This window comes from Alosa pseudoharengus, unplaced genomic scaffold (genome assembly GCF_046254945.1).
Source record: "Alosa pseudoharengus isolate Yale_2024_CS ecotype anadromous, Long Island Sound unplaced genomic scaffold, YU_APseudo_1.1 YU_APseudo_1.1_scf_14, whole genome shotgun sequence".
NCBI lineage: Eukaryota > Metazoa > Chordata > Actinopteri > Clupeiformes > Clupeidae > Alosa > Alosa pseudoharengus.
The window spans coordinates 27,669,467-27,692,363 of record NW_027468609.1 but is presented as its reverse complement, the minus strand read 5'-3'; the positions used below and the strand labels follow the sequence as shown (position 1 = coordinate 27,692,363).

At 39.7% G+C, this 22,897-nt stretch overlaps 3 protein-coding genes across 17 annotated transcripts in view; 2 read left to right on the top strand and 1 right to left on the bottom strand.

Moving 5' to 3' along the window:
- The window catches only part of LOC143123239 (keratin, type I cytoskeletal 18), a 7,486-nt gene extending 5,898 nt beyond the window's left edge, over nucleotides 1-1,588 (top strand). For both annotated transcript variants that reach the window (XM_076284501.1, XM_076284502.1), the window contains exons 7-9: nucleotides 1-183; nucleotides 360-388; nucleotides 1,038-1,588. The exon at nucleotides 1-183 is cut by the window's left edge and continues 35 nt beyond it. In XM_076284501.1, coding sequence (XP_076140616.1) covers nucleotides 1-183; nucleotides 360-388; nucleotides 1,038-1,153 — 328 coding nt within the window. In that variant the 3' untranslated portion in view covers nucleotides 1,154-1,588. The remainder of the gene's footprint in view (nucleotides 184-359; nucleotides 389-1,037) is intronic.
- An 11,675-nt stretch (nucleotides 1,589-13,263) lies between these two features.
- On the top strand, nucleotides 13,264-18,027 carry hnrnpd (heterogeneous nuclear ribonucleoprotein D). Of its 12 annotated transcripts, none has more exons than XR_012986808.1 (8): nucleotides 13,264-14,087; nucleotides 14,713-14,881; nucleotides 15,005-15,166; nucleotides 15,342-15,473; nucleotides 15,654-15,753; nucleotides 15,927-16,082; nucleotides 16,297-16,868; nucleotides 17,704-18,027. XR_012986808.1 is itself a non-coding variant. In XM_076284490.1 (8 exons), the coding sequence occupies exons 1-7, from the start codon at nucleotides 13,924-13,926 to the stop codon at nucleotides 16,362-16,364; spliced, it is 951 nt and encodes a 316-aa protein (XP_076140605.1). In that variant the 5' UTR covers nucleotides 13,264-13,923; the 3' UTR covers nucleotides 16,365-16,391; nucleotides 17,704-18,027. The 12 variants fall into 12 exon arrangements, 9 of the variants coding, with proteins under 9 accessions (XP_076140605.1, XP_076140604.1, XP_076140603.1 ...); XM_076284490.1 differs by having other exon boundaries at nucleotides 16,297-16,391; XM_076284489.1 differs by having other exon boundaries at nucleotides 16,297-16,391; nucleotides 16,766-18,027.
- A 467-nt stretch (nucleotides 18,028-18,494) lies between these two features.
- Nucleotides 18,495-22,851, bottom strand: LOC143123238 (vesicle-associated membrane protein 8). 3 transcript variants are annotated; one of them, XM_076284498.1, is made up of 7 exons: nucleotides 22,666-22,851; nucleotides 21,875-21,968; nucleotides 21,722-21,792; nucleotides 20,700-20,796; nucleotides 20,063-20,164; nucleotides 19,085-19,249; nucleotides 18,495-18,859 (listed from the first exon to the last, which is right to left on the bottom strand). In XM_076284498.1, exons 2-7 carry the CDS (start codon nucleotides 21,950-21,952, stop codon nucleotides 18,716-18,718), a joined length of 657 nt encoding a protein of 218 aa, XP_076140613.1. In that variant the 5' UTR covers nucleotides 21,953-21,968; nucleotides 22,666-22,851; the 3' UTR covers nucleotides 18,495-18,715. The 3 variants fall into 3 exon arrangements, with proteins under 3 accessions (XP_076140613.1, XP_076140615.1, XP_076140614.1); XM_076284500.1 differs by lacking the exons at nucleotides 20,700-20,796; nucleotides 21,875-21,968; nucleotides 22,666-22,851 and having other exon boundaries at nucleotides 21,722-21,772; XM_076284499.1 differs by lacking the exons at nucleotides 20,063-20,164; nucleotides 20,700-20,796; nucleotides 21,722-21,792; nucleotides 21,875-21,968; nucleotides 22,666-22,851 and adding an exon at nucleotides 19,783-20,053.
- Nucleotides 22,852-22,897: the final 46 nt, after the last annotated feature.

The following is a 22,897-nucleotide window of genomic DNA, read 5'->3' as shown; positions in this document are numbered from 1 at the left end:
TCAGAAGTATGCGCTGGAGATGGACCGTCTGCAGGCCACGCTCTCACAGCTGGAGGATGACCTGTCACAGCTGCGCCTGGACATGCAGCGCAACAAGACCGACTACGAGCAACTGCTGCGCATCAAGCAGAACCTGGAGATGGAGATTGCCACCTACAGGAGGCTGCTCGAGGGAGAGGAAGGGTGAGTGGACCATTTTGCTCCGTTTTCAGTGGTTTTTAATAATTATGTGTTTTAAGTGAAAAGGCTCTGATGTTGATCTCATAGATGCAATGCGCAATTAGAGGGAACCTCTTTTAAACTCAATTTAAGAATGCTTAATCAATAGACTGAATGATTCTATTTGTCTGTTTTTGCAGGATGAAAGAGGTCCCTCCTCCACCAAAAAGTAAGAGGCACACACATACACACACACAGAAAGAGAGAGAGAGAGAGAGAGAGAGAGAGAAAGAAAGAGATCTATCCAAAATAACATAAAACTTTACCAATCATCTCAAGTGCTCTGACTGTGCTGTCACCCTTGACCAGAAAATGCCCTCTTATCAATATGATGTCAGAACATTAGGAGAGTTCACACCTAATCTGGCAGCTCTTTCTCACACCTAAACTCCACCTTACACTGCTTGAACTATTTCCATAACAACCTCGTAAACAGAAACCCTCAAAGATTCCTCAGGTTCTTGCAGTGACTTTCTCTTGCCATTGTTAAATAAACTCACCAGGATAAAGGGCTGAGACTGATTCAGTATGAGATTTTAATGACATCTGGAAATCATTTAATATTTTTTCTTTTTTCAGCTCAATAAAAAACTTGTCTAATGTTCCTTATGTTCACAGTTCCTCCATCTATACAACCTGTAGTTATTAACATTTAAAAAAAATTCTTGTCCACACTTTAAAGTTTTGGGTACTGAGTGCCATTTTATTTTGCCATGAACTTGGGTCATTGATAATTTTTGTCCCTTCCCCCCTCCCCTACTGTCTAATACCCTCCTCCCTTATTACCTACTTCTCTCCCCCCCTCCCTCTCTTTACAGAGGAGCCTGATGTTAGAACCAGGAAGATAGTAAAGGTGGTCACCCAGACCATGATCAATGGTAAAGTGGTCGATGAATCAAGTGAAGTCGAACAGATCGAGGAAACCAAGAAGTGAGGAGAAAGCAACTACTCACATCTAAGATTTTGCCCCCTTGTACCTTAGATAATAGGGACCAATTGCAAGACTGGACACATATGCATGCACACGCACGCACGCGCGCACACGCACACACACACACACACACACACACACACACACGCACACGCACACGCACACGCACACACACACACACACACACACACACACACACACACTTCAGTAGTCTATACCTTTGCTAATATCTGTTCTGTAACATCATATACTGTAGACATACTGTAGAATATAGTTCTAGGTAGGTTTTAAGACGTTAGATAAATCAGTCCATTATTTCCCACAGTGATTGATTTGTTTCCTAACCTAAGGTATTTATTTGTGTCTTGGAAGCTTTTAGTGTACTTGCAATATCACTCCAATTTGTTATTGCTGTACTTAATAAAGAAATTATACACATGTGTTTTATCCATTTCTTTGTCTTGCAACTTGAAGGTTGTGACAATAATTCTATGCTGTAGGCTACTTATTTGACACATTGATAAATATTATTGTATTCCTTCATAAAGAGGAATATAATTTCAGGTGCTGGAGCAGCTCATCACATTATCTGAATATTTTTAAACAGTGAAATATGAATCTAGCACTTCCATCAGTTGTGTTATGTGATTTAAAACGGACACTCTTCTCATAATGGAAATAGTTGTGAAGAACCGTAGGTGAAAGCTAATGTTAAGTTGATGCCAGTCATTTCCATGAACTCAAGACACATGTGAATAAAGAATGCTTGATATACATTTTGTAATTCAACTTACAAGATTTTATTTGAATTCCAACTCTTTCAACTCGCTTTACGTTTCATATTCAGACCAAAGAGCACATTGTAGACTTCTGGAAGTCAAAAGCTAGCACACCTGCATTTTCATCAACGGGACTAAGGTGGAGCATTTAACTAACTTCAAGTTTCTGGGTGTGCACATCTCTGAGGACCTCTCTTTGACCCTCAACACCTCTACCCTGATCAAGAAGGCTGTCCAGCGTCTCTTCTTCCTGAGGAGACTTAAGAAGGTCCACCTGTCTCCTCGCGCTACTACTGTATTTACAAACCAGTAATCAGATTAAAGTTACCTAAGTCACTGTGCGTTACTATTTTTGTCATTTTCCTTAGTAAAAAGATATATTCTTTGCTTTCTTCTTGTCTTGGGGATTAACGTCATGTAGGCTATGCTCACGTTTTCAGCATGAGGACAACTCACGTGTAAAACCACGCAGCGACACAAATGTAGGCCTAAACAACAATGGAGGGAGGAGAGAGATGCACATTTTATCTATACAGTCATTATTTTGAGTTTGTGTCAGCTAAACATGACACCATTAAGGTACATTGTACATTCTGTGCTGGCGACAAAGTGCTGTCTAGCTAGACATCCCAATTCTCCCGAAGTTTTGGGAGTCTCCCACATATTGATAGCGGCTTCCTGACGCCCGCAAATTACATATAATCTCCCGGAACCTAGAGCGAACAAGATCACGCAAGCCAGACCGGACTTCAAATCGCGTGTGCATCTGAGTTTAACACGCACACAACGGAGAGGGAGAGAGAGAGGAGTGGTGCGTGTGTGCCTGAAGCGCATCCAAGACAGAGAGCATCCTGGGGCCTCATTTATAAAAGTGTTGCGTAGAAACCATCCTTCATTTGATCTTAGATCATTTCTGAAATGATCGTACGTGTGATTCAGAGAACACGAACGTACGCACAAAAAAACGTGCGTATGCCACCCTTCCAGATGTGCCCATAATAAATCACAAATGAACGTCAACTTGTGCGCAGCTGGATGGTTTTAGGTCTCCGCCTTGTAAACACCCCCTCATCAATATCATTAGCATATGTTTTAATGAAATCAATGGCCTAAAAGCTGTAGCCTATGTAAAATTATATATTGAAAACATTGTATAGGCCTATGTCAGTTCGAATAGCTTAACTAATTATGATTTTTCCAGCAAAGCTTTCTGGAAAGAGGTCATGCGTCCATGTCTATTGTCCTCTGCTCGCTTTCATTCCTTTTTGCTTGCAGTAATGTGAATAATCAGCATTTAGTAGCCTACGTTTAGGCCTACTTTGTAGAAAAAAAAATTGGGTAGGCCTACCTTATGAAGGAAAGACCTAGGCCTACAGCATAATCCTGTACGTTATGGTACAGTAGGCTACTGTACGTTTCCAATAAGGGCAAGGCCGTAGCCATGATATCAACATTGGGGGGGGGGACCAAATCTGTGGTGCGGTCTGGATTTCAATAACAGAATTTCAATACATTTCCTGCCATGCAAAAATATTATTAAAATCACAAACAAGTCATTAGTTAAGTAAATTAGGATATAGGCCTACCAAACTTTTGACGGACATAGGCACGGATGGATTATGAACCCCTGGGCATAGATGCAAAAAAACCTCCCCAGTTAAGATAGGGGGGGCATACTCCACCGGAAGATAAAAAAAAAAAATGACCCTTTATATTATGACGACTTGTGAGTTTTGTGGAAATAGAAGAGAAGGGCGGAGAAGCAACTTCACACAGTCTTAGGCTTCAGGGCCCCCTGAGCTCTTGGGCCCAGTATTATTCATTCAATAATCCATCCATGGACATAGACCTGTGGTATGACTCCATTTGTCTCCTAAATATATATTTTAAAAGAAAATACAAACTAGAGTATCTTTGATAACCTCTATTACACTGAATCATAGACTGTATATAGAACTATATATACAGTCTATGCACTGAATGCTTACTCATAGGTTTGGACCTATATCCCAATCATATTTTGTATTTTGATTTTATTATTCTGGTGGCTAATCGCACAATTTTAAGGTAGTTTGAAAGGGATGGGATTCAAGATAGGCTACTAAGACAGGTCCCTCTTCTGTCTGACTCTACTCAAGTTACCCTATGCATTATAGGCTGGTTTCTGACAGAAATTACGTTTTGTGTTAACATGTAGAAACACAACCTTTATTTGGTGAATGGAGGTGGAAAATCCTTTCTTTGGTTATTGTCCGCGATTCACATTAACTGTAGGCTATCACCGCCATTGTAAAAGTTTTTTCAACTTTTGTGCCGTCGCCACATTTGAGTGCTATGTTTTGCCTGCATGGATGCGCGATTGAGTGCGCATCTAAATGTAACATGCAAGATGCAACAACCATTTCTAAGAGGCTTATAAACCGGTTCATTTCTGACATTACTACTAGCATATGAATGCATTATTTATGTTGTAAGACATGTGAAAGAAATGAATGACACAGGCACGCACAAATTCAAATAAAAGGACACTACGTTTCACTTTCGCTATCATTGTGAGAAAATAGGCTACAATATGGAAAATGCTTCAAAGTTCCTTTTGAGTCTGATCAGCTTCAAAAATGAATGGGGTTTCCTTAGACAGTGCTACACCTTTCCAACAAGTTTTGTGAGAATTGTACCGGTATATTTTGCGATATTGTTGACAGCCCACACTGCAGTAGGGTGCAGGAAGCTTTTGATAGCACACGCCTCTAACGAAAAACGCAAAACCACCAGGACAAACCACTCACAGTGTAGGCTACTCTCTCTGAAACCATCAATAGCTCACTAATTTGTGCGTTATTTACGTTTGCATTTCAGATGGTGGGACTTGTTGGTTTCCTGTAGTAGCCTATAGCGTTTTTTTCTTTCTTTATTTATGTCCGAATATTGGGGGGGGACATTTTGGTCACATCTGAATATTGGGGGGGACACGTCCTTTACGTTGCTTTAGGCCTACTTTATATTTTAGCCTACATTATTTAACTCACGTACTGTCATCTGATCTTGGGCACTGCCAGTCAAAAAAAGCAAACAGGTGCGCGCTCTGCACCTCTTTACGCAACTCCGACGCAACATGAAGATACCTTGCTTTCAGAAGATAACTTCCGTTCCTTGGTTGTGTAGCTTATATTACATAGAATATCTATAGCCTACATTGTAGCTTACATTCAAATATATCCTTTCTGTTACGAAGCTAGGCCTACGGAATATCCCTTACGGTCAATTCCAACGTTTGAGACGTATCTGTGACAAAGACAACGACTTCAATGAACAGGCTGAGTCAATGGCTAGGAGGTTTTCGGATAGGGCGTATAGGCCAGAAGTTATTTCCCAAGCTAACAGTAAAGCGCAGGCACTTCAACGTAACGTTCTACTTGAGAAGAATACACATAAACGGACTAATAAATCACCACCATACTTCGTCACTACTTACAGTAGTCACGCGGCACGGATTAAAAACATTGTAAGGAAAAACTGGTCGATCATTGAGAGTGATAGCCAATTACGAGAAGTGTTTCCTGAACCTCCAGTAATATCATTCAGACGCGCGCCTACTCATGGGGCCCTATCATGACATTCCAAAGTGCATCGTCACTCGTCAAAAGTCTATTCAAATTTAGTAGGATGTTCAGTTCACATTGGGAGGGGTTTCGTTCTCAAAAGTGGAGCGCATGGCGTAACAAGGTGTTCCTAGGTCTTTTAATCAGTCATATGGGTGTGTTTGGGGCGTAACATCATTTTAAACCAATGAGAATGACATCTGTCATTCCCTTTAACGGCGCAACGCGCGATATGTCAAATAAATGCATCGGTATTTTGGCATTCAACGGCGCATTTGAAGGAGGCTGCTTGCGAGACCGTATGGAATAGTCATTCTTAAACCATGCTTTACTAAAACCTAGCATAGCCTTCACGCATTTGCACTCGTCTATTATTTGAACTCATTGGCAAAGTGAAACTAACTTCACCAAGGAGTCAGTCAACGACAAGACAGTTATATGCAGTTACTTTCACTATTGACTGACAATGGGTTACCATCGAAAACATAGGCTGGAAAATGCAACACTTACCCTAATGTTGCTCAAATGACTGAATAAAACAACATTTATCCTGCAGAGGAGTTGCTTATATCTCGTGACAGTGCGTCTTCAGCTGTGCTCCATACGTGTCTCTCGCCTCTCCCCTAATCACTTTGCAAATGATGGTGAATAACTACTCATCATGAGATGTACAGTATTTCGTAATATCTTTATTCTAATTATGTTTACCATTGTAATCGTGCAATTTGTAATGCTTTGCATGGACGTGCGCTGGTGTGGATTCATGAATGATAGAAGGATGGTGCGTGCACCTGCCAATATGACTGTTGACATGCGCTCTTAAAATAGCATATGAACAACTCGCCATTGACTTCTGACCAGGTTTAGGTGGTGTATGATAGCGATTTTTAGACAATGCGCCAGGTCCCTCCCTAGGTTGTTAATTGCCACACCCCTGGGCGCAATGCTTAAAAAATAAAGGTGCAAAATAACGAATTCAACTTCGCGCCGGTGAATAACGAACTTTACGCCATGCGCTGGTGACCCAAAATACAGCCCATAAAGATATTCCAATCCACCACATCTCAGAAATGCTGGGACCTCAAAAATGCCAAGCACTGCCCCTCTTCCACACGTTCACATGAAGTGACGTTGTATCAGCAATGTATGGAATTGGCAAAAAAACTGCATGGGTTGCGTGGGCAGCTTACCCAGAAGTCACCGACACCCTCATTCTGATCACCAAGACCCAACCAGCCATACACTGGAATCAGTGCACATGCAAGTTCTCAAATGCTGTCGAGTCAGTCAATGAAACCCGGAAGCTTCTTTTCAATCATGGCCTCTAATCCCTGTATTCAATCCCCCGACCCATCATGCCTTATTCCAGCATGGAAAGCGTGCCCTGCACACTGCAGCTTTTGTCTGGAAGCAGTCCCTCTCCAAAACTCCAGAGATTCCAGACCCCAGTGAGTGGGGTTGGAATTACAGAACCAAAGTCTGGGTGCCATATTGGACAGATCTGGAAGATGCCAGCAAGGTATGCTCACTCCTCCTCAACTGTGGCTGTGTGGTTGCCTGTATGGGCAACTGTAAGTGCCACCGAGCTGGACTTTGCTGTACCACATTGTGCAAGTGTGAGGGAGGCTGTACTAATAATGATGAAAAGTGAAACCAAAAATCTTTGAATAAATACATGACGTTTAAGCAAAGTCCTTTTAGGCAAGTCCCTCCACTCGGCGGCCATATTGCAACGCTTTTTGGGCACTCATCGGGCATCCATTTTGGCAGAAATGCGCGTGCACAAGGCTTCACGACACCAATCTTGCTCCAGCGGTGAGATCACAACACATGATTGGCACGATGTCTTCACAACACACCACATTATTGGCTCAATGTATTCACAACACACACATATGGGTCTAGGGACCTGAGTAATATTTCAATGTGACTTTTTCAGAGATATTGACAGTTTATAAGCTAAAAAATGACTATGATACTAGATTTAAATTGACTTAAAATATGAAGAACATATCAAAATTGGATTCCTTGTATCAAACAAAGTAGAGAAAATACAACAATTTAAGACTAAAGGAAGCTGAGATATAACCTTTTCTCTTTTCACCGGGGGCCATTTTGGATTTTATGGATAACTGCCACTAGGGGGGCCACCCCAACTTGTATCCATGGATTTTTGAAAACCTTAGGCCTATACCTAACACCCTGCCAAAAATCAAAAACTTATCCAGAAGTGCCCAATCTTCATGATTTTTCACATATTCCTTCCCAGCTACGTGGAGATAAGCACTTTTCCACGTCGATAAGCACTTTTCCACGTCAAAGACGGTTTTTATAAATCTGAGCGTTGGCATGGATTTGAGCGTACGCACCGTCTAAGATCAAATCTGTGCGTAAGAACGCTTTATAAATGAGGCCTGGTCTGTTTTGCTAAATCAACCAATCAGTTTTCAGTGTAGGTGGGCTTAGGCTATATCTCTTTTCTCCCGAACTTAATTAATCATTTCAGTCAGTGTATGTAGGAACAGGAGCATCATGGCAGAGTCAGTGCCCCTCAAAAAGGAACATTTAAGACCCATTTCACATCAGACTACACAAAAGTGTACCCAATTGTCTCATAAGAGTAAAACATAATGATAGTCTTGCACACTGCACTGTTTGTAACAGTGACTTTAGCATTGCTCACGGCGGGTTAAATGATTGCAAAATACTTGTTGAGGTGAGTTTAACAAGTGTAATTTCATTTGCATATTACTCCGGCCAATACTAGATGGCTAGTTGCCAAGGCTACATGAAAAGACCAAACTACCAAAATCTACATGTTTTACTATCACAATTTCTATCAATAGGCCTTCCTTATTTGGTGTACTGACTAGACATTATTGAACAAACATCTGAATTTCAGTATCTAAGTAGGTTAGGTTGGGTCTGCTATACATTGTTGACATTACTGTTAAAATGCACTTCCAGTATAGTGAGTATTGGCAAAACCGGTTATAATTTTTATGTTGAGGCGGTGGGGGTGTTGTCGGCAGCTGCTGAAAGTAACTAATAAAGTAACTTGTAATCTAACTTAGTTACTTTTAAAATCAAGTAATCAGTAAAGTAACTAAGCTACTTTTTAAAGGAGTAATCAGTAATCAGATTACTTTTTCAAGGTAACTGTGGCAACACTGATGATATGGCAACTGCTCTGCCTCTGACCGTAAAAGCACTTCAGAGGGTGGTGAAAACTCCTCAACGCATCACTGATTCCTCACTCCCCTCATCGAGGCCATCCAGGGCAATCGATGCTTGCGTAAGGAACCCTAACCACAGACTGTTCACCCCACTCCCCTCCAGGAGCCGTTACAGGTCTCTCCGCAACCAAACCAGCAGGTTCAAAGGAAACCTCTTCCCTGCGGCTGTCACCTTACTGAACTCTAGCTCTGCACCCAGGTGATCCCCCGACTGTAAACCATTCTTTAAACCATTCCACCTTCTTAACTGTACACTATTGTCTACACTGCACTATATATCTTATACTGTTTAATGCACCAACTGCCTATACTGTGTATAGCACATTGCACTTTTCTGCTTTTTTGCACCTCTGGTTAGACGCAAACTGCATTTCGTTGTCTCTGTACTTGTACTCTGCACAATGACAATAAAGTTGAATCTAATCTAATCTACTCAAAATTGACATGCAGCTGAAACCCATCTACTATTACACTTTGTAAGTCTCAGTGAAACTGGGGACCATGTACGAAGAGACTCAGAGTGCATAGTACCTGCAATGACAAGCTCTTGCACAGAGTTTCATTAGTGAAAAGCTACCAGCAGTGAATGGTATTATAGTTGGAGGCCCCCTCTACGATAATTACAGTGCATGAAAATGCACTGTTCTGTTATCCGAAGTCTTCTTCTTATTATTATTATTCTTCCCACCAAATTTCTGCGTCTAATTCAGCTTCAACCGTTTAACGTAGAAACTTTGTTCAAACTTTTTATTATACGGCTCTTTACAATGCTAGTAGAACGCTTCATTGACTTGAATGGGATTTCCCAAAGTTCTAGCGGTAAATAAATTCATGTAATTACCGCTGCAAACATATAATTACCGCTGTCAATGGCAACGGGTTTTGTGCTTCTGATACGTCTTTCATATCACTACGCAAGGACTGGAACTTCATTCAAACGTGAAAGCAGACGGTTGATCAGCTGTGTTCTAAAGAATGTTTGATTCAAGTTCAGCAGCGTGTGTTGTTGCGAACTATTTGTTTCTCAGCAAATGCCACGATGAATGGTAACAAATAGGCTAGGTTATGTAGGCTAAAGTCATATCGTGGGGAGTTTATTATTTCGTTTTGGCAAGTAGCCGTATAATAAGCGGGATAATGTATAGAACGCCGGTCATTACTGTGAAAATAAGTCCCTTCAGGGCGGAACAAGACCCCTCCGCTGCGCGTCGGAGTCCGGTTCGCCCTGTCGGGACTTATTTTCCCAGTAATGACCAGCGTTCTATACATTATCCCTTACGTAACGTAGGTCTTGAAAAGGACACTTGAGGAATGTATTTTTCACTTTTGTAAACTTTATACTTTTTGAGATATTAACAAAAAACAAGCTTATTTTTCCCCATAGACTTTGCATTAGCACTATGACATCACAATGGACTAATTAACTTGATTTGCACCTGTATCAACTTCCAGCTGCTCAACTAGGACCCATCAAAGGGCCAGTTAAACTGATTGCACCTGTACTGTATCTACTGCTTTCTGCTTAACTAGGCCAACTCTCTCGGTGTCTCTCCATTCTACAAGGATATAAGGCACATTCCATCCAACTTTCTATCCATTCATTCTCTTCAAACCATTCACTCATCCACCCATTAAACTATCCATCAACATCCATTAAACAATCTGCCTATCAACATCCATTCAACTTTCTATCTATCAACATCCATTACACTATCTACATTCAACTGTTAAACTATATACTCTGTCTTAGGCTTTAAGCATACAATCTGGCTCTCTTAAGACTACTATTTCCTCTACAACTGTTTCAAAATAAATGTCCTCACTACAATAATTCACTATTAAATAATTTAACTATTTAAACTACTCAACTATTTAACTGTTCAGCCATTTCAACTATCAGTTGTTATCAACTATGACTCCTGTCAACTGTTTCCAAATAAAAGTTTGTTTGGCATTTTATGTTAATATACAGCATGTTTATATTTTCATGCACTGGTAATTTCCTTGAAATTACATTTTCTAGTTACTTCAACAAGATCTTGTGCTGTTATTGTGGTGATGGAGACTGACAGGCTTCTCCTCTTTCAGATGCAAACAATGTGTGCATGTCTATGTGTCTCTGACTTACTACACCAGTTCCCAGTTCAGGCATGGCTAGACCTGTTATTCCAGCCCTGAGGACCACCATACAAGACAATGGCTACTCTGGCCACTATTTGAACCAGCAGAAACCTAGTAGACCATTGACTGTGTTTTAGTGGACTATTTTAAGCTATTGATTACATCTATAAGGTCACTGAAAGAGTCTCTTTTCTCTCTCTGTGACACACCCTTAATCCCACCCTGACAATGGAATAGATTTTGGGGTTGTATGACTTTGGCAAAAAGAGCTGACCTAATTTTCACCCACAATCTCATAAATCCCTGTAATAGAGAATATTACACAGTACTGAGGTTACTGCAGACAAAATAATAATTAATTTAGGTTCTAAAACTGATAGTTCCGGTCCTTGATTATGAGTGTTTTGTGTGTCGAGTGTGGCGACTACCTGTTTGTGAGGTAGGCTGCCTATAGGTGCTGTCTGTAAAGACTTCCTGAGATGACATGCCCAAAGACAACTCCTGTGGCAGGTCGACAGAATGCAATAACTGTCATTAGTGAAGTAACAAAGTTGCTGTCAATACATGTTCCGCTGGCTCACTATCTGATGGGATGCGATGGTCAAGGCCAACAACCAAGTGCAAATGCAATGCACACATTAAGACCTACTGGCAAACCTTAGAGGGAGACACTGCTATGTGATTGTTACAACAGCAGCAACAACAACACACCTGTTACTGGTTAACTAAGTCTAAAGATGAATTCTTTGTTGTTCAGTAAGTTTTTTGATGACCAACAGAGGAGGCCCATTGAAACACTTTTTTACACAATGAATGGCTGCACTGATGGCGTCACGACACATATGTGTATTTCCTTTGAAAATTAATAAACAAATGCATTTAAAAAATATGTTTGCAGTACTTCCAACACACTTCGTAGGAGTTTAATGTAACAACTTCAGTTTAATTTGGTGGTTATGCCCCTTGGAAATTGAAAATGAACCACAGGTGCCCAGACTAGCGATATCATTTTTTCTCCAAATTGTCACTTAGGTTACAGTTATGGGGTTACAGTCACTGGGGTTACAGTCAGTAAGCAAGTCTGTACAGTCAAACAATTTAATTAGAATATTCTTCAATTATTGCATTTGACAGGAGAAATATGGTGCATCATAATTCATATATTGTTATTAAATATGACAGGCTATATGAGTGTGTATGAGAAACTGTTATCTCTGTCTGTGAAGGTCATAGAGACAGTGCGCAGAGAGGGGGTCAGAGAACAGGAAAGAAAATGAGAAGGGAAAATTAAGGGAAAGTCCACTCCTTAAAGGAGACAGCAGGTCATACCAGACCTGAGAGACTGCACACTAGGCCTAGGGAACGTTCAGACAGGACATGATTTTTGCAGTGAGGTGCGCCTTTTTTTTTTTTTTTTTTAAATGTTGTTTCGTATTGTATGCGCCCAGAGCACCTCAAATTGAAAAAAAGTTCAACTCACGTTTTTATAAAAACATAGTGCCCCTTTAGAAGCGGCAAAGCGCGTCCTGTCTGATCACCTTACAGTGTTGAGCAGTAGCCACTAAATGGGCATGGAAGTCCGCACCGATTCTTGCGCCTGGAGAAGCAGAACATGCAGCACCAGGTGATTGATAGTGACCACATGTGCATGCAAACGTGATCTTTTAGCCCTGCTGCATGGACGGTTCTGAGTAGGCTACAGTCAGAGGAAATGAACAGGGTCATCTGGGGATTAACCAGGGATGTGATCATCATGGGGCCAAACCTCATGGCATTCTCTGTAGTAGGCCTACTGGCTTATTGATGTAGCCTATAAGAATAACCTTTCAGATTGTGATCTTTTTAAACATTTCAATGCTTGCACACTGCTGCTTGTCCCTGTGTGTAGGTTATAACAAGCAGTGTATAGGCTATGCACTCTGTGTATTCAGGTGCATATTTTGATAATGTGCTCTTGGCCTATAGCCTAACAGTGGCTATGCCATTGGCTTCAGACAAGGTTTTTACTGGTCAAATGCATCACTCTGCTGCCTCAAAATATCAATGCCGCAACAACGTGCCTGACCACACCTCATCTTAAGACCCATGGACACTCACATTAGAGGTAGGCTATTGTGGATAGGCCTGGTGAGAAAATGCCAACTGCCAAGACAGTGTGATGCTGGCACCGATTTGCACCAGGTGTACAGGGCCTAAACTTAGACTGTTTCCCTATCTAATGTGGGTAGATCTGGCAACAAAACGTTCTTCAGTTCTACCCTTATTAGACATTCTCTGATGTGCATCACCTGATGAGCATGATCTGATATTCAAGCTGTATGGCTCCACATGCTGGTTGGTTTGAACATCACAATTTCTGCCAACAGCCAGAGAGATCTGAGACTGTACGGTCATCATAATAATCGCTGAACAGGAACAAAGGAATCAGTAGGCCTATGCTGTTAGTAGCCTATGAACAGTCCCCCCTAAATCGATTGTGCACCTACTCTGAAAAGAGTGTTATGGCGATGGGAGCCTACGCTGCGAATAAAACGTCATATCAGAGAAGACGAGAACTGAAAATCTTAGTTGTTTCCAACAAGGGAACACACATATCTTGAGGGATATAAATGGACATGCGTATATGTTTTACCTAAAAAGAAACCTAAAATTTGCCTGAGGCTATATGGCGTTGCATCTCTTATCCAATGATTTTTTTGATAATTATTCAGCTATGATTGGTATACTTCCGTCCACCATTTTGAAAGCAGCGCCATTAATTTCGTAGTAGCTAACAACACTGCAAAGCAAGATAGTCGACTTTTGACAACCCGTTATAACTATCTTTATTAAGGAATAGTATAAGATCAGTCACTGTGATGTAACCGTTTCTTCCGAATACACGCAAAATAGTTTCAGTACGTGTAGTTAGTTAACTGTCCAGTAGGCCTAGTTACAGCCAAGGGTGCTAGCTAACTAGCTAGCATTATCTCAGTAAACCATAACGTTAGCTAGCATTCGACTTCTACAGCAACATTAACCAGCTGGCATCAAGAATGTCTGAGGAACAGTTTTTAACCGAGGATCCCTTGATGAATATGGAAGAAGACAGCGAAGCGAACAATGAAGATCAAGTATTAACAGGTGGAGAACCACAGGGTAGTGTTGCAGAATCAGAAGGATCAAAGATTGATGCCAGCAAAAACGAGGAAGATGAAGGGTCAGTAAAATATCAAGTTATCCTGCTAGCTTTCATAGCTAACTTAGGTTCAAAGCTTGCTGGCTGGTAATGTTTGTGGAAATATTCTTACTTACTATACTCATACTTATGCCATATACTTTGATGAACGGTATTTTGTACACACTGTAAATGCAGGTAATCGTACCTCATGAGAGGTGATGACAGGAGAGCAATAACAACGCAATGCCTTTTTACAGGAAGTAATACACCTGTCAAAATGAAGCAGGGTAGGTTAAGCAAATGAGCTAACGGAATTGTCAAAGGCCATCATACAGTATTTGTGATTTAATTTATGTGCTATAAATGGCGTCATGGGGAATGAATTAAACTGTATGGAGGGTCAGCTATCGTGATAATCAGGAGGATATTTGAGAATACGTCAATAATCCTAACATTTTTCTTTGTGTCTGATTTTCACAGAAATGTAGAATGTTAATCCAATTGCATCTACATGTAAATGGCATACATTTATTAATTTCGTAGATCTTGTATAGCGATTTTCATGTAAGGAACCACATTCAAGGTACATTGCAAAAGGATAACATAACTTGTGAATGCACGTGCAATGCAAGGGAACAACTGCTCTTTGCATGTTCCCCTGCAGGAAGATGTTTGTCGGTGGACTGAGTTGGGACACCACCAAGAAAGATTTGAAAGACTACTTCAGCAAGTTTGGGGAGGTCGTTGATTGCACTTTGAAGCTGGATCCCATGACAGGCCGGTCCAGGGGTTTTGGCTTTGTATTATTTAAAGATGCTGAGAGTGTTGACAAGGCATGTGTTTTTACATTATGAAGAATCATAATAAGTTGGTTTATGATGGTCAAGAGAACTAGACAATGTATACAGGCAGATACTTTGTTGTTGCCTGCAATAGACTGTAATTTAATTTTTTAGGTAATTACACAAAAGGAGCACAAATTAAATGGAAAAGTAATTGACCCCAAAAAGGCCAAGGCGATGAAAAGCAAGGAGCCTGTAAAGAAGATATTTGTTGGCGGGCTATCACCAGACACTCCTGAGGAGAAGATAAAGGAATACTTTGATGGATTTGGTGAGGTAAATGTCCCTTGTGGATTGGCAACAAAGTCTAAGATGTTGTCAGAAAAAGCATACTGTTGAGTGGAACCAGTGGATGTTGAGTGTTTTGTGTATTTTAGTTAGTTGGTAATCCAGTTGTTTATTTGTATTTGACACACACAATAATGAAACAAATTGGCTTTGCTTTTGTCAGGTGGAATCTATTGAATTGCCAATGGAAAATAAGACAAATAAAAGGAGAGGCTTCTGTTTTGTTACTTTCAAAGAAGAAGAACCAGTGAAGAAAATAATGGAAAAGAAATTCCATAACATAGGTTTGAGTAAGGTAAATGGCTCAAATCGATTCATGTTGTGATTGATCAAGTTCAAATTGATTTTTTAAGTTTATATCTTACCTGTTGTGTCAAGCAGTAAGTCTTCAATCTCTTGTAACATTTCCTATGCAAGCCTTCACCCTCCCCTGGCAAAAACATTGTGAATATTACCTGACTTGTTCCCCCATTAGTGTGAAATAAAGGTAGCCATGTCGAAAGAGCAGTACCAACAGCAGCAACAGTGGGGAGGCAGAGGAGGTTATTCAGTCCGGTCTCGAGGAAGAGGCGGAGGTGAGTCCATCATTCAGTCATTTCTTCTGTTGAAGAATGGTATTGTAGTGCTAATGTATGCTTTTGAAGTGCAAGTATCACCTTCCCTTTAACCCTTTAACTTACTGTCTTAACAGGAAGTGCAGAAAACATTCTGTAATTTGCAAATTATTTGTAAAACTGTTACTTTGCAGGCCCAAATCAAAATTGGAATCAAGGATATGGCAATTATTGGAACCAGGGCTATGGCAACTATGGAAACTATGGCTACAACAATCAAGGCTATGGAGGATATGGGGCCTACGATTACTCTGGTTACAACAACTATTATGGATATGGTGACTACAGCAGTATGTAATACCATTTGCAGAAGCGTATTCAGACCCGTGAGAAGTTGCCCTCTATTTTTCTTCCCACACACAGTCGAAGTTATTCAGAGCTATGCTATCAGTGTTTCGGCCATTTTGTTGTCACATTGAGAATTCATACATTTACTGAAGTCTGTGTTTCAATGAAGGTTAAAGCCAATTCATTTTATTTGTGCCATTTGCACTTTTACCGCAGATCAGCAGAGTGGCTATGGTAAATCTCCCAGGCGTGGAGGTCACCAGAACAGCTACAAGCCATACTAATGCATGAACACCACAGAGTGTGCAGAGGTATGTTAACAACTATTTCATCACAAACTTCTTCTCCCTCAGTAGATTTTAAAGTTGAGTTGCATATGCTACATTTACCTTTGTAATTTACTTGCTTAATTTTTTCCTTCTTGAAAGTTTTTTACAGCACCCTGGAGTGCTTTACAGTAGTGGTAACATAGAGACGGCAATCTTTTGGGGGCAGTAACATAACAGACGGCCTTGCTGTCTTTTTCCTTTTTTTCTTCGCCATGTTGTAACTGTAAAAGTTAACAGGTACAGTACAGCTAAGTGGGTACCAGAAGTAAAGGATTTGCAAAGGAAAAAAAAGAAGGGAAAAAGAACGAAGAATGTTGTCTCCTAACTCTGACATATACCTTGTTTGTACCTGCCAGCGGGGACTTCCTTGCAGGCCATGAGCTGACTTCCCGATTCTCTCAGGCCCGCTCAATGCGGACAGGGTACGAGAGGCGTACGCTCTCGAATGCTTCCCATTTGGTATGGTCTTCCAACATCCTGTATACCAATAGTGAACAAAACAAAACAAACATAATAAAGCGGATACGTCCAGCTTTATCCTTCTTATTTTTTTTCCTCTTTCAATTTTTTTTTAATCCATTTTGATTTAATACAATACATTTATGTAATTTTAATGCCATTTTTTACAGGCACTTCAAGTAATCGTTAAATACGACATCATACTGAAAGAATAACTACTTACTTTTCAAAGGATACGGCTTTCTCTGGACTTTTCAATGTCATTCTGTAATATTATTGCATTCCTAATCTTACCTGTAATGCTTGCCTTTCCTTATTTATAGCTCTGGTAGCTGTAATAGCCAGTAGTCCATGAGCTAAAACCTGGTATATACTTGGATGCCGCTGTGTCGACGAAGTGCTTTATTTTTTCTTATCTGTACTGTGTGGTGTTGTACTGACAGCGGTGGAAAAGCTTCTCTTTAAACAATTTCATCTAACAAAATTCTCTTTTTTTTAACCTTTTGATAAATCCAAAGTACCAAATGTTGACAGAAAATTTGCATGTAATGCTGTTTTTAATGTGTATTTTTTGACCAATTGAAGGCTTGCCTTTCTTGTATTTGGGCTTTGTCTTACTTCTACGATTTGTTGCACCTCAGGATTTATAGCTTATGGACTTACTTGTTGTTCCATATTCCATGTAACTGTTAACTGTAAAGTATTGTACATTGATATTTCTTTATTTTTTCTCCATAATGGAATCGTAAACAATGGAATTCCTTTTACATAATTTGAGGCACTGGCCGCTTTGTTCTCTGAGGAATAACTAACATTTTGGCTTTGTCTTTTCCAGGTCCAGTACAAGGTACGGCAGGAGAGCAAAAGGAGATGAAGTGAGACAGTGTGTCCAGAGTTGTGTAATCATGGACTAATGAGAAATGGCAGGAAAAGTCGTTATAAACACCAACATTCAACTATTAAGCAGTTTTTCTTGTGATCTAGAAGTTACAAACCATGTTTTTTGTTACATTTTGTTGCGTTAACATCACAGACTACCTTACCTTTAAAATATACCTCTTGATGTCTTCAAATCTTAAGTAGATCATGTACTTAAATATTGTGTTTGTAATTTTGCTCTCAATCATGATGAATACATTCTGTTTCAGTTTGTTTTTTATTTGTGGCAAGCCCTTTTTTATTTATCCAAAGCTTTTAGTGCAGTTAAACTATTTCCATTTCAGATATTTGTCACAAGTAGAAGCAAATCATGGGATAATGTACATCTCTAAACAAAAGACAATAAACTTCAGTTAATATTCAACAATCTCCATTCTAGTCTATGACATGTATGAGAGACGTGAAGCCACTGTGGAATATAAGCTTTCTTTTGATAAATCCTTAGTGATATCAGATACTGTATTTGGCTCCACTGGTACAGGATTTGATTTAACTGTACATGTTATCAACATAGCCCACTTGACAGAATTCCCCTATACTCCCAACATTTTTCACACTTTTAAAATTCTCAACAAATAAACCATTCAAGTATGGGAAACTAATTGAACTGATTTGCACTTACTCATTTGCATTTATTCATTTATATTTTTTCAACTTTGACATTGATGTATAGGAGTGAGTTGGTGTTTCTATTAGAATTAATTTAGAAACAATTAAATGGCACCTGAGAAATACTTAAGTGCCACATCTGGGCCATATTTATATGTTCAATTCCACATATAATAAATTCAAGTTAAAAATCTTGTAGTAGGATATAAAACATTCAATAAAAATCTTCTATATACAATATTACATATAAGTACATATATACATATTTGCGGCCCAAAGACAATCATGCAGTCAGACAGTTATGTTGGGATGACACCAGTAGCCAGCAAGATGATGAGAACAATGATGATCACCACAATGACACCAATGATGATCATCATCTTTATATTCTTCCACCAGTATTTTCGTGCAACCCGTGTTGATGTTTTCTGAAATGAATCTGCCTGCAAGGAGACAGTTCTTTGTGGTTAAAAAAAAAACAACCCCACAATGAACTAAATTCCACTTTCAAACAATTGAATACAAACAATTGTGTTCATTGTTAAAATGGACAGATCTGTGTCTGTCGTGTTTGTCTAATGGAAATGCAATCCCACATGCACCAACATGCTTCACATGTGTTGAATTTAGTTAACGTATCCAACAATTTCCGGCAATTAAATACTTACAGTTGCCTGTAGATCATCAGTCTTGTCGATCAAATCATCAAGCCTCTCTCCCCTCTCCAAGACTTTGTTGATGTTGTCTTTGAGGATAACTTTGACATCATTGACTTGATCTTGCACCTGACTGACTTTGCTTGGAGAAGATGATGGCTGGGCACTGAAGTCAGCCTTAACAGGTTCAAACAATAATATATCACTTTATCAAACAGGGGAAGCATCATATAGCCTCATATGTCAAATTTAGCCGTATAAACTGCTACTGCTACATCTTAATTCACCAAGGTCATTTGTTGACCACAATATCAACTGTATTCTTATTTGTCTCAATACTTCACTTATGAGGACTATGTTATTGATATAGGTGACCATGTACCTTGAAAATGTTTAACAAATGAAAACAATTCAATATAGGTACTTCCTATAAGTGTATCCAGTTCAATTCTACATCAAAATTAATCCTTTGTAGGTTAAGTAATCATGTTGTAAGCCTACTTCCTTATTGACAACAAGTCCTCAATTCATACGGTCATAGAGATGTGATATTTTGGTTAAGCTCATATACACTCATTTCCTGTTTGGGGGTATTCTTTCTCATGAATAACTATGCTAGTGGAAGCTGATCATTTATAAAGCCAAACCACAACAGTTTTTTTACACCACTTGATTGAGCATTAAAAACAAAAGGTTCATAGGCTACTTACCATATCTGCTGCTGACACGGTCACAAACTATCCCTCAAAAATGTATATTTTGATATACGATTGATATCATTCCCTTCTGACAAATATTGGTAGGGTAAAGCCTGTTCCTGAATGTCTTCAAGAGTCTACATGAACCTAAATCAACAGTTACAAGTACTTCGGCACAGGTTCTCTGTGGTAATCCGCCCTTCCCCTGCCGGGTTGCACATTAACCACAACAGTTCCTCTGGCGTTCACTGACTGGCTACCGGTGGGTCAGCCATCTTGACATGCGACTTACCATTTGCTTACAGAGCACCTGACTAAGGTCAGCGCTGAATTCGTATGGCTGGGCAAAGGCCACTCTTGTTATCAGAGGGCTGTTCACAAATGTCCTCTGGAGCTGTAGGGAAATAAAAGGGTGATGTCACTGATATGTAACTCTCCTGTTTGCTTTGCATATTTTCCGTCTAAATACACGGCCATGACAACACACATAACAAGGCACACTCAAAGGCTATCATTTCATTAAAACAAGTTAAAAATAGTCTAGTTCCTTTTTCTTTTACAGAACCATTTGAGGACGAAATTCTCCAGCACTGAGAAAATGCCTCTGATGTTACAGCATTGGTGTTAAGCAATTTTATGACACATCCTGGTCTTATTTTTATCGACAGTGATAAAGTGCGCATGGATCAGAGGAAGTTATTTTACTTATGGTTTTCACTTACATAAAACAACTTTTCTACATATCAAGGAACAGCTAACTCCTTTATGAAAAACACCATAATTGTCATTTTGAATTCATCTTTAGGTATGACTTAGAGTTACAGATATGAAGTGTACAGCACAACATGTTTTATGCGGTTGCTTTCAGTACAGTGGAAAACATTTGACCTGAGCGCTTAGATTCTAAATGCCGTAGAAGCACAAATTACCTCATCAAGGAATTTATGAGCGTGCCTGGATTCAAAACTTGGTTCTGTGATGCAGATGTATGTAATCCCATCCTCTGACAGGACATGATACCTAAAGCTGACATGTTTTTTTTTTTATCAAATATGACAAAAAATAAAATATAGAAAATTAAACAGATAGATAGATAGATATTTGTTATTCTGTTCATTAAAGGGAATTATACGGCCATATCCCCAGCCCATCTACCATGAAAGCAGTTCACTTGATTGTGGAAAAACATGTGTATTTAATAACAGGTCTCTGATTAAACAAAGATGAGAGAATTTGACAGGATGTGCCTGCTGACTAAAGGTGTGTCACAAAGGTTGTGGAGAAGACAGAAATGGGGCTATGTGTCTTCACAAAACATGTGTGTGCAGACACCTGTGTGGGTCGGCCTTGCTGTCAAAATAATTAATTTGTTATTTTGTTTATTGACCACAAGGGGGTGCTACAATTCATAAGAAGGTATGACTTATCTTCCCAACTTTGCATTTACTCTTGACATTGTCATTCATCCTTCAAGACAGTTACCATTCAGTAACTAACATTACATTTACTGTTCTAATTATTTCTACTGTTTAAAATGTGACGACAATGTGTTGACGCAACTATCATGCAATCCACTGTATAATCATGGGCACCCTGACCCACCCATATTTCCCAATTCGGACTCAAAACCAGGAAGAGGAGTAGGCTTAATCCTAAACAAAGCAACTTAAGATAAAATCTTAAAGCAAAGTCTCCCTGTCTTCATGTATTCATGTAACAAGAGCCAAGAGGCATCTGCCTGCCTGTGGGCACAGTGACAGGGCCTCAATGCAAGGTTTTATTATAAGATGAGGGGAGAGACCTGATGACATCTCCCTCACAAAGCACCAAGACAGACACACAAAGACAGCTGCTGTGCAGCTAACAGCAAATCTGTGGATGCTGAAGTGATGGAGCCTGTTATTACGGCAAGATAGATTCAGACTTGGATGGCGTCATCATAATATCTTACCCATCTATCAGGACAGATCTTCTATACAAAGGTCCAACTGTAAGTGGTCGGATTAGACTCAGTGCTTGATCCTGGGGGACGTAATATGTAGTCATAAAATCAATTATTTCCTTTAGTTATTACAAAATATCAGTGTTTAATGGAAACGCATACCTTAAAATGTCCACCTGTAAGAGCCAGGTCAGTGAGAATGGTGGGGCCTCTGGTGATGCATGAGTATACAACAGGCATAGCTGATCAGGCAATTCTAAAATATTATAAATGGGGGAAATTCATGTTTAAGCCTAATTAACATTACTTCCTGGAGATACACCTGTTATAACATCCTGTGTTATGAGGACATCTCAATTGTATTCAAATGTTATGGTTGGCAGTCACAAATGCTGCAGAAAATAAACTGGTCTGATAGGATAAGGTAGGTTCTATGTTAGGCTATATGAATATGACTTTAAGGCATACTTGCAGGGCTTTATAATATTTTCAAAGATATTTTCAAAGATATTTTACATCCAAAATTCATCCAGGTGCAGGATCGAAGATAATGTTACAAGACAAAGTGAATTCACTTTGACTATTTCCATGTTTTCACAAAATATGTGGGGCGAGCAAAGACATTCACTTTATCCCCAAAGACAATCATAACATTGCTTTGCGGGAATTCCCAATTACTAGAAGCTATATTGGCCTAGGAGTAGGCTAGCCCTATTTGGGCAACTGAAGTTAGACGGATTCAGACAGCCTATGCTGACAAAGATCTGTTGTGATATTACACAAAACCACATACAATAAAAAGTAACCTATGGTTAACACATAGATAGATCAATATGGTAGGCTATAGTAGGCTTGGTCTGTTGCTACCAACGTTAACATTAGGCTACCTTTAAGTTGCTGATTGCTAACATTTGCGGGCTAACTTGAAGCTTTCAAAAAAAAAATCACGTTACCTCAGTGGGAAATGTTCTATATGCATAGGGAACAGCTAAAAGGCTAAAGTTGATTTTGTTCCACCTCCAGCTAATTCCCAATTTCATCCCTACACACCGACATACAGTCAGCAGTTAGGTTATTCAATAATTTGCAAACCGTTAGCTCAAACTAAACGACTGGAATGTTACGGCAACGCGAACTATGACCTGCCTGCTGTAATTTCTAGAGGGTGGGACGGGCAAAAGGCGG

Coding starts and splice junctions, on each gene's coding strand:
- hnrnpd (XM_076284490.1), top strand. CDS start 13,924: ATGTCTGAGGAACAGTTTTTAACCGAGGATCCCTTGATGAATATGGAA. Junction 14,088..14,712: donor AAAAACGAGGAAGATGAAGG/GTCAGTAAAATA, acceptor GTTCCCCTGCAG/GAAGATGTTTGTCGGTGGAC. Junction 15,167..15,341: donor ACTTTGATGGATTTGGTGAG/GTAAATGTCCCT, acceptor TGCTTTTGTCAG/GTGGAATCTATTGAATTGCC.
- LOC143123238 (XM_076284498.1), bottom strand. CDS start 21,952: ATGCCTGTTGTATACTCATGCATCACCAGAGGCCCCACCATTCTCACT. Junction 21,793..21,874: donor TTACAGGTGGACATTTTAAG/GTATGCGTTTCC, acceptor TACGTCCCCCAG/GATCAAGCACTGAGTCTAAT. Junction 20,165..20,699: donor CTCATAAATTCCTTGATGAG/GTAATTTGTGCT, acceptor ATTTCCCTACAG/CTCCAGAGGACATTTGTGAA.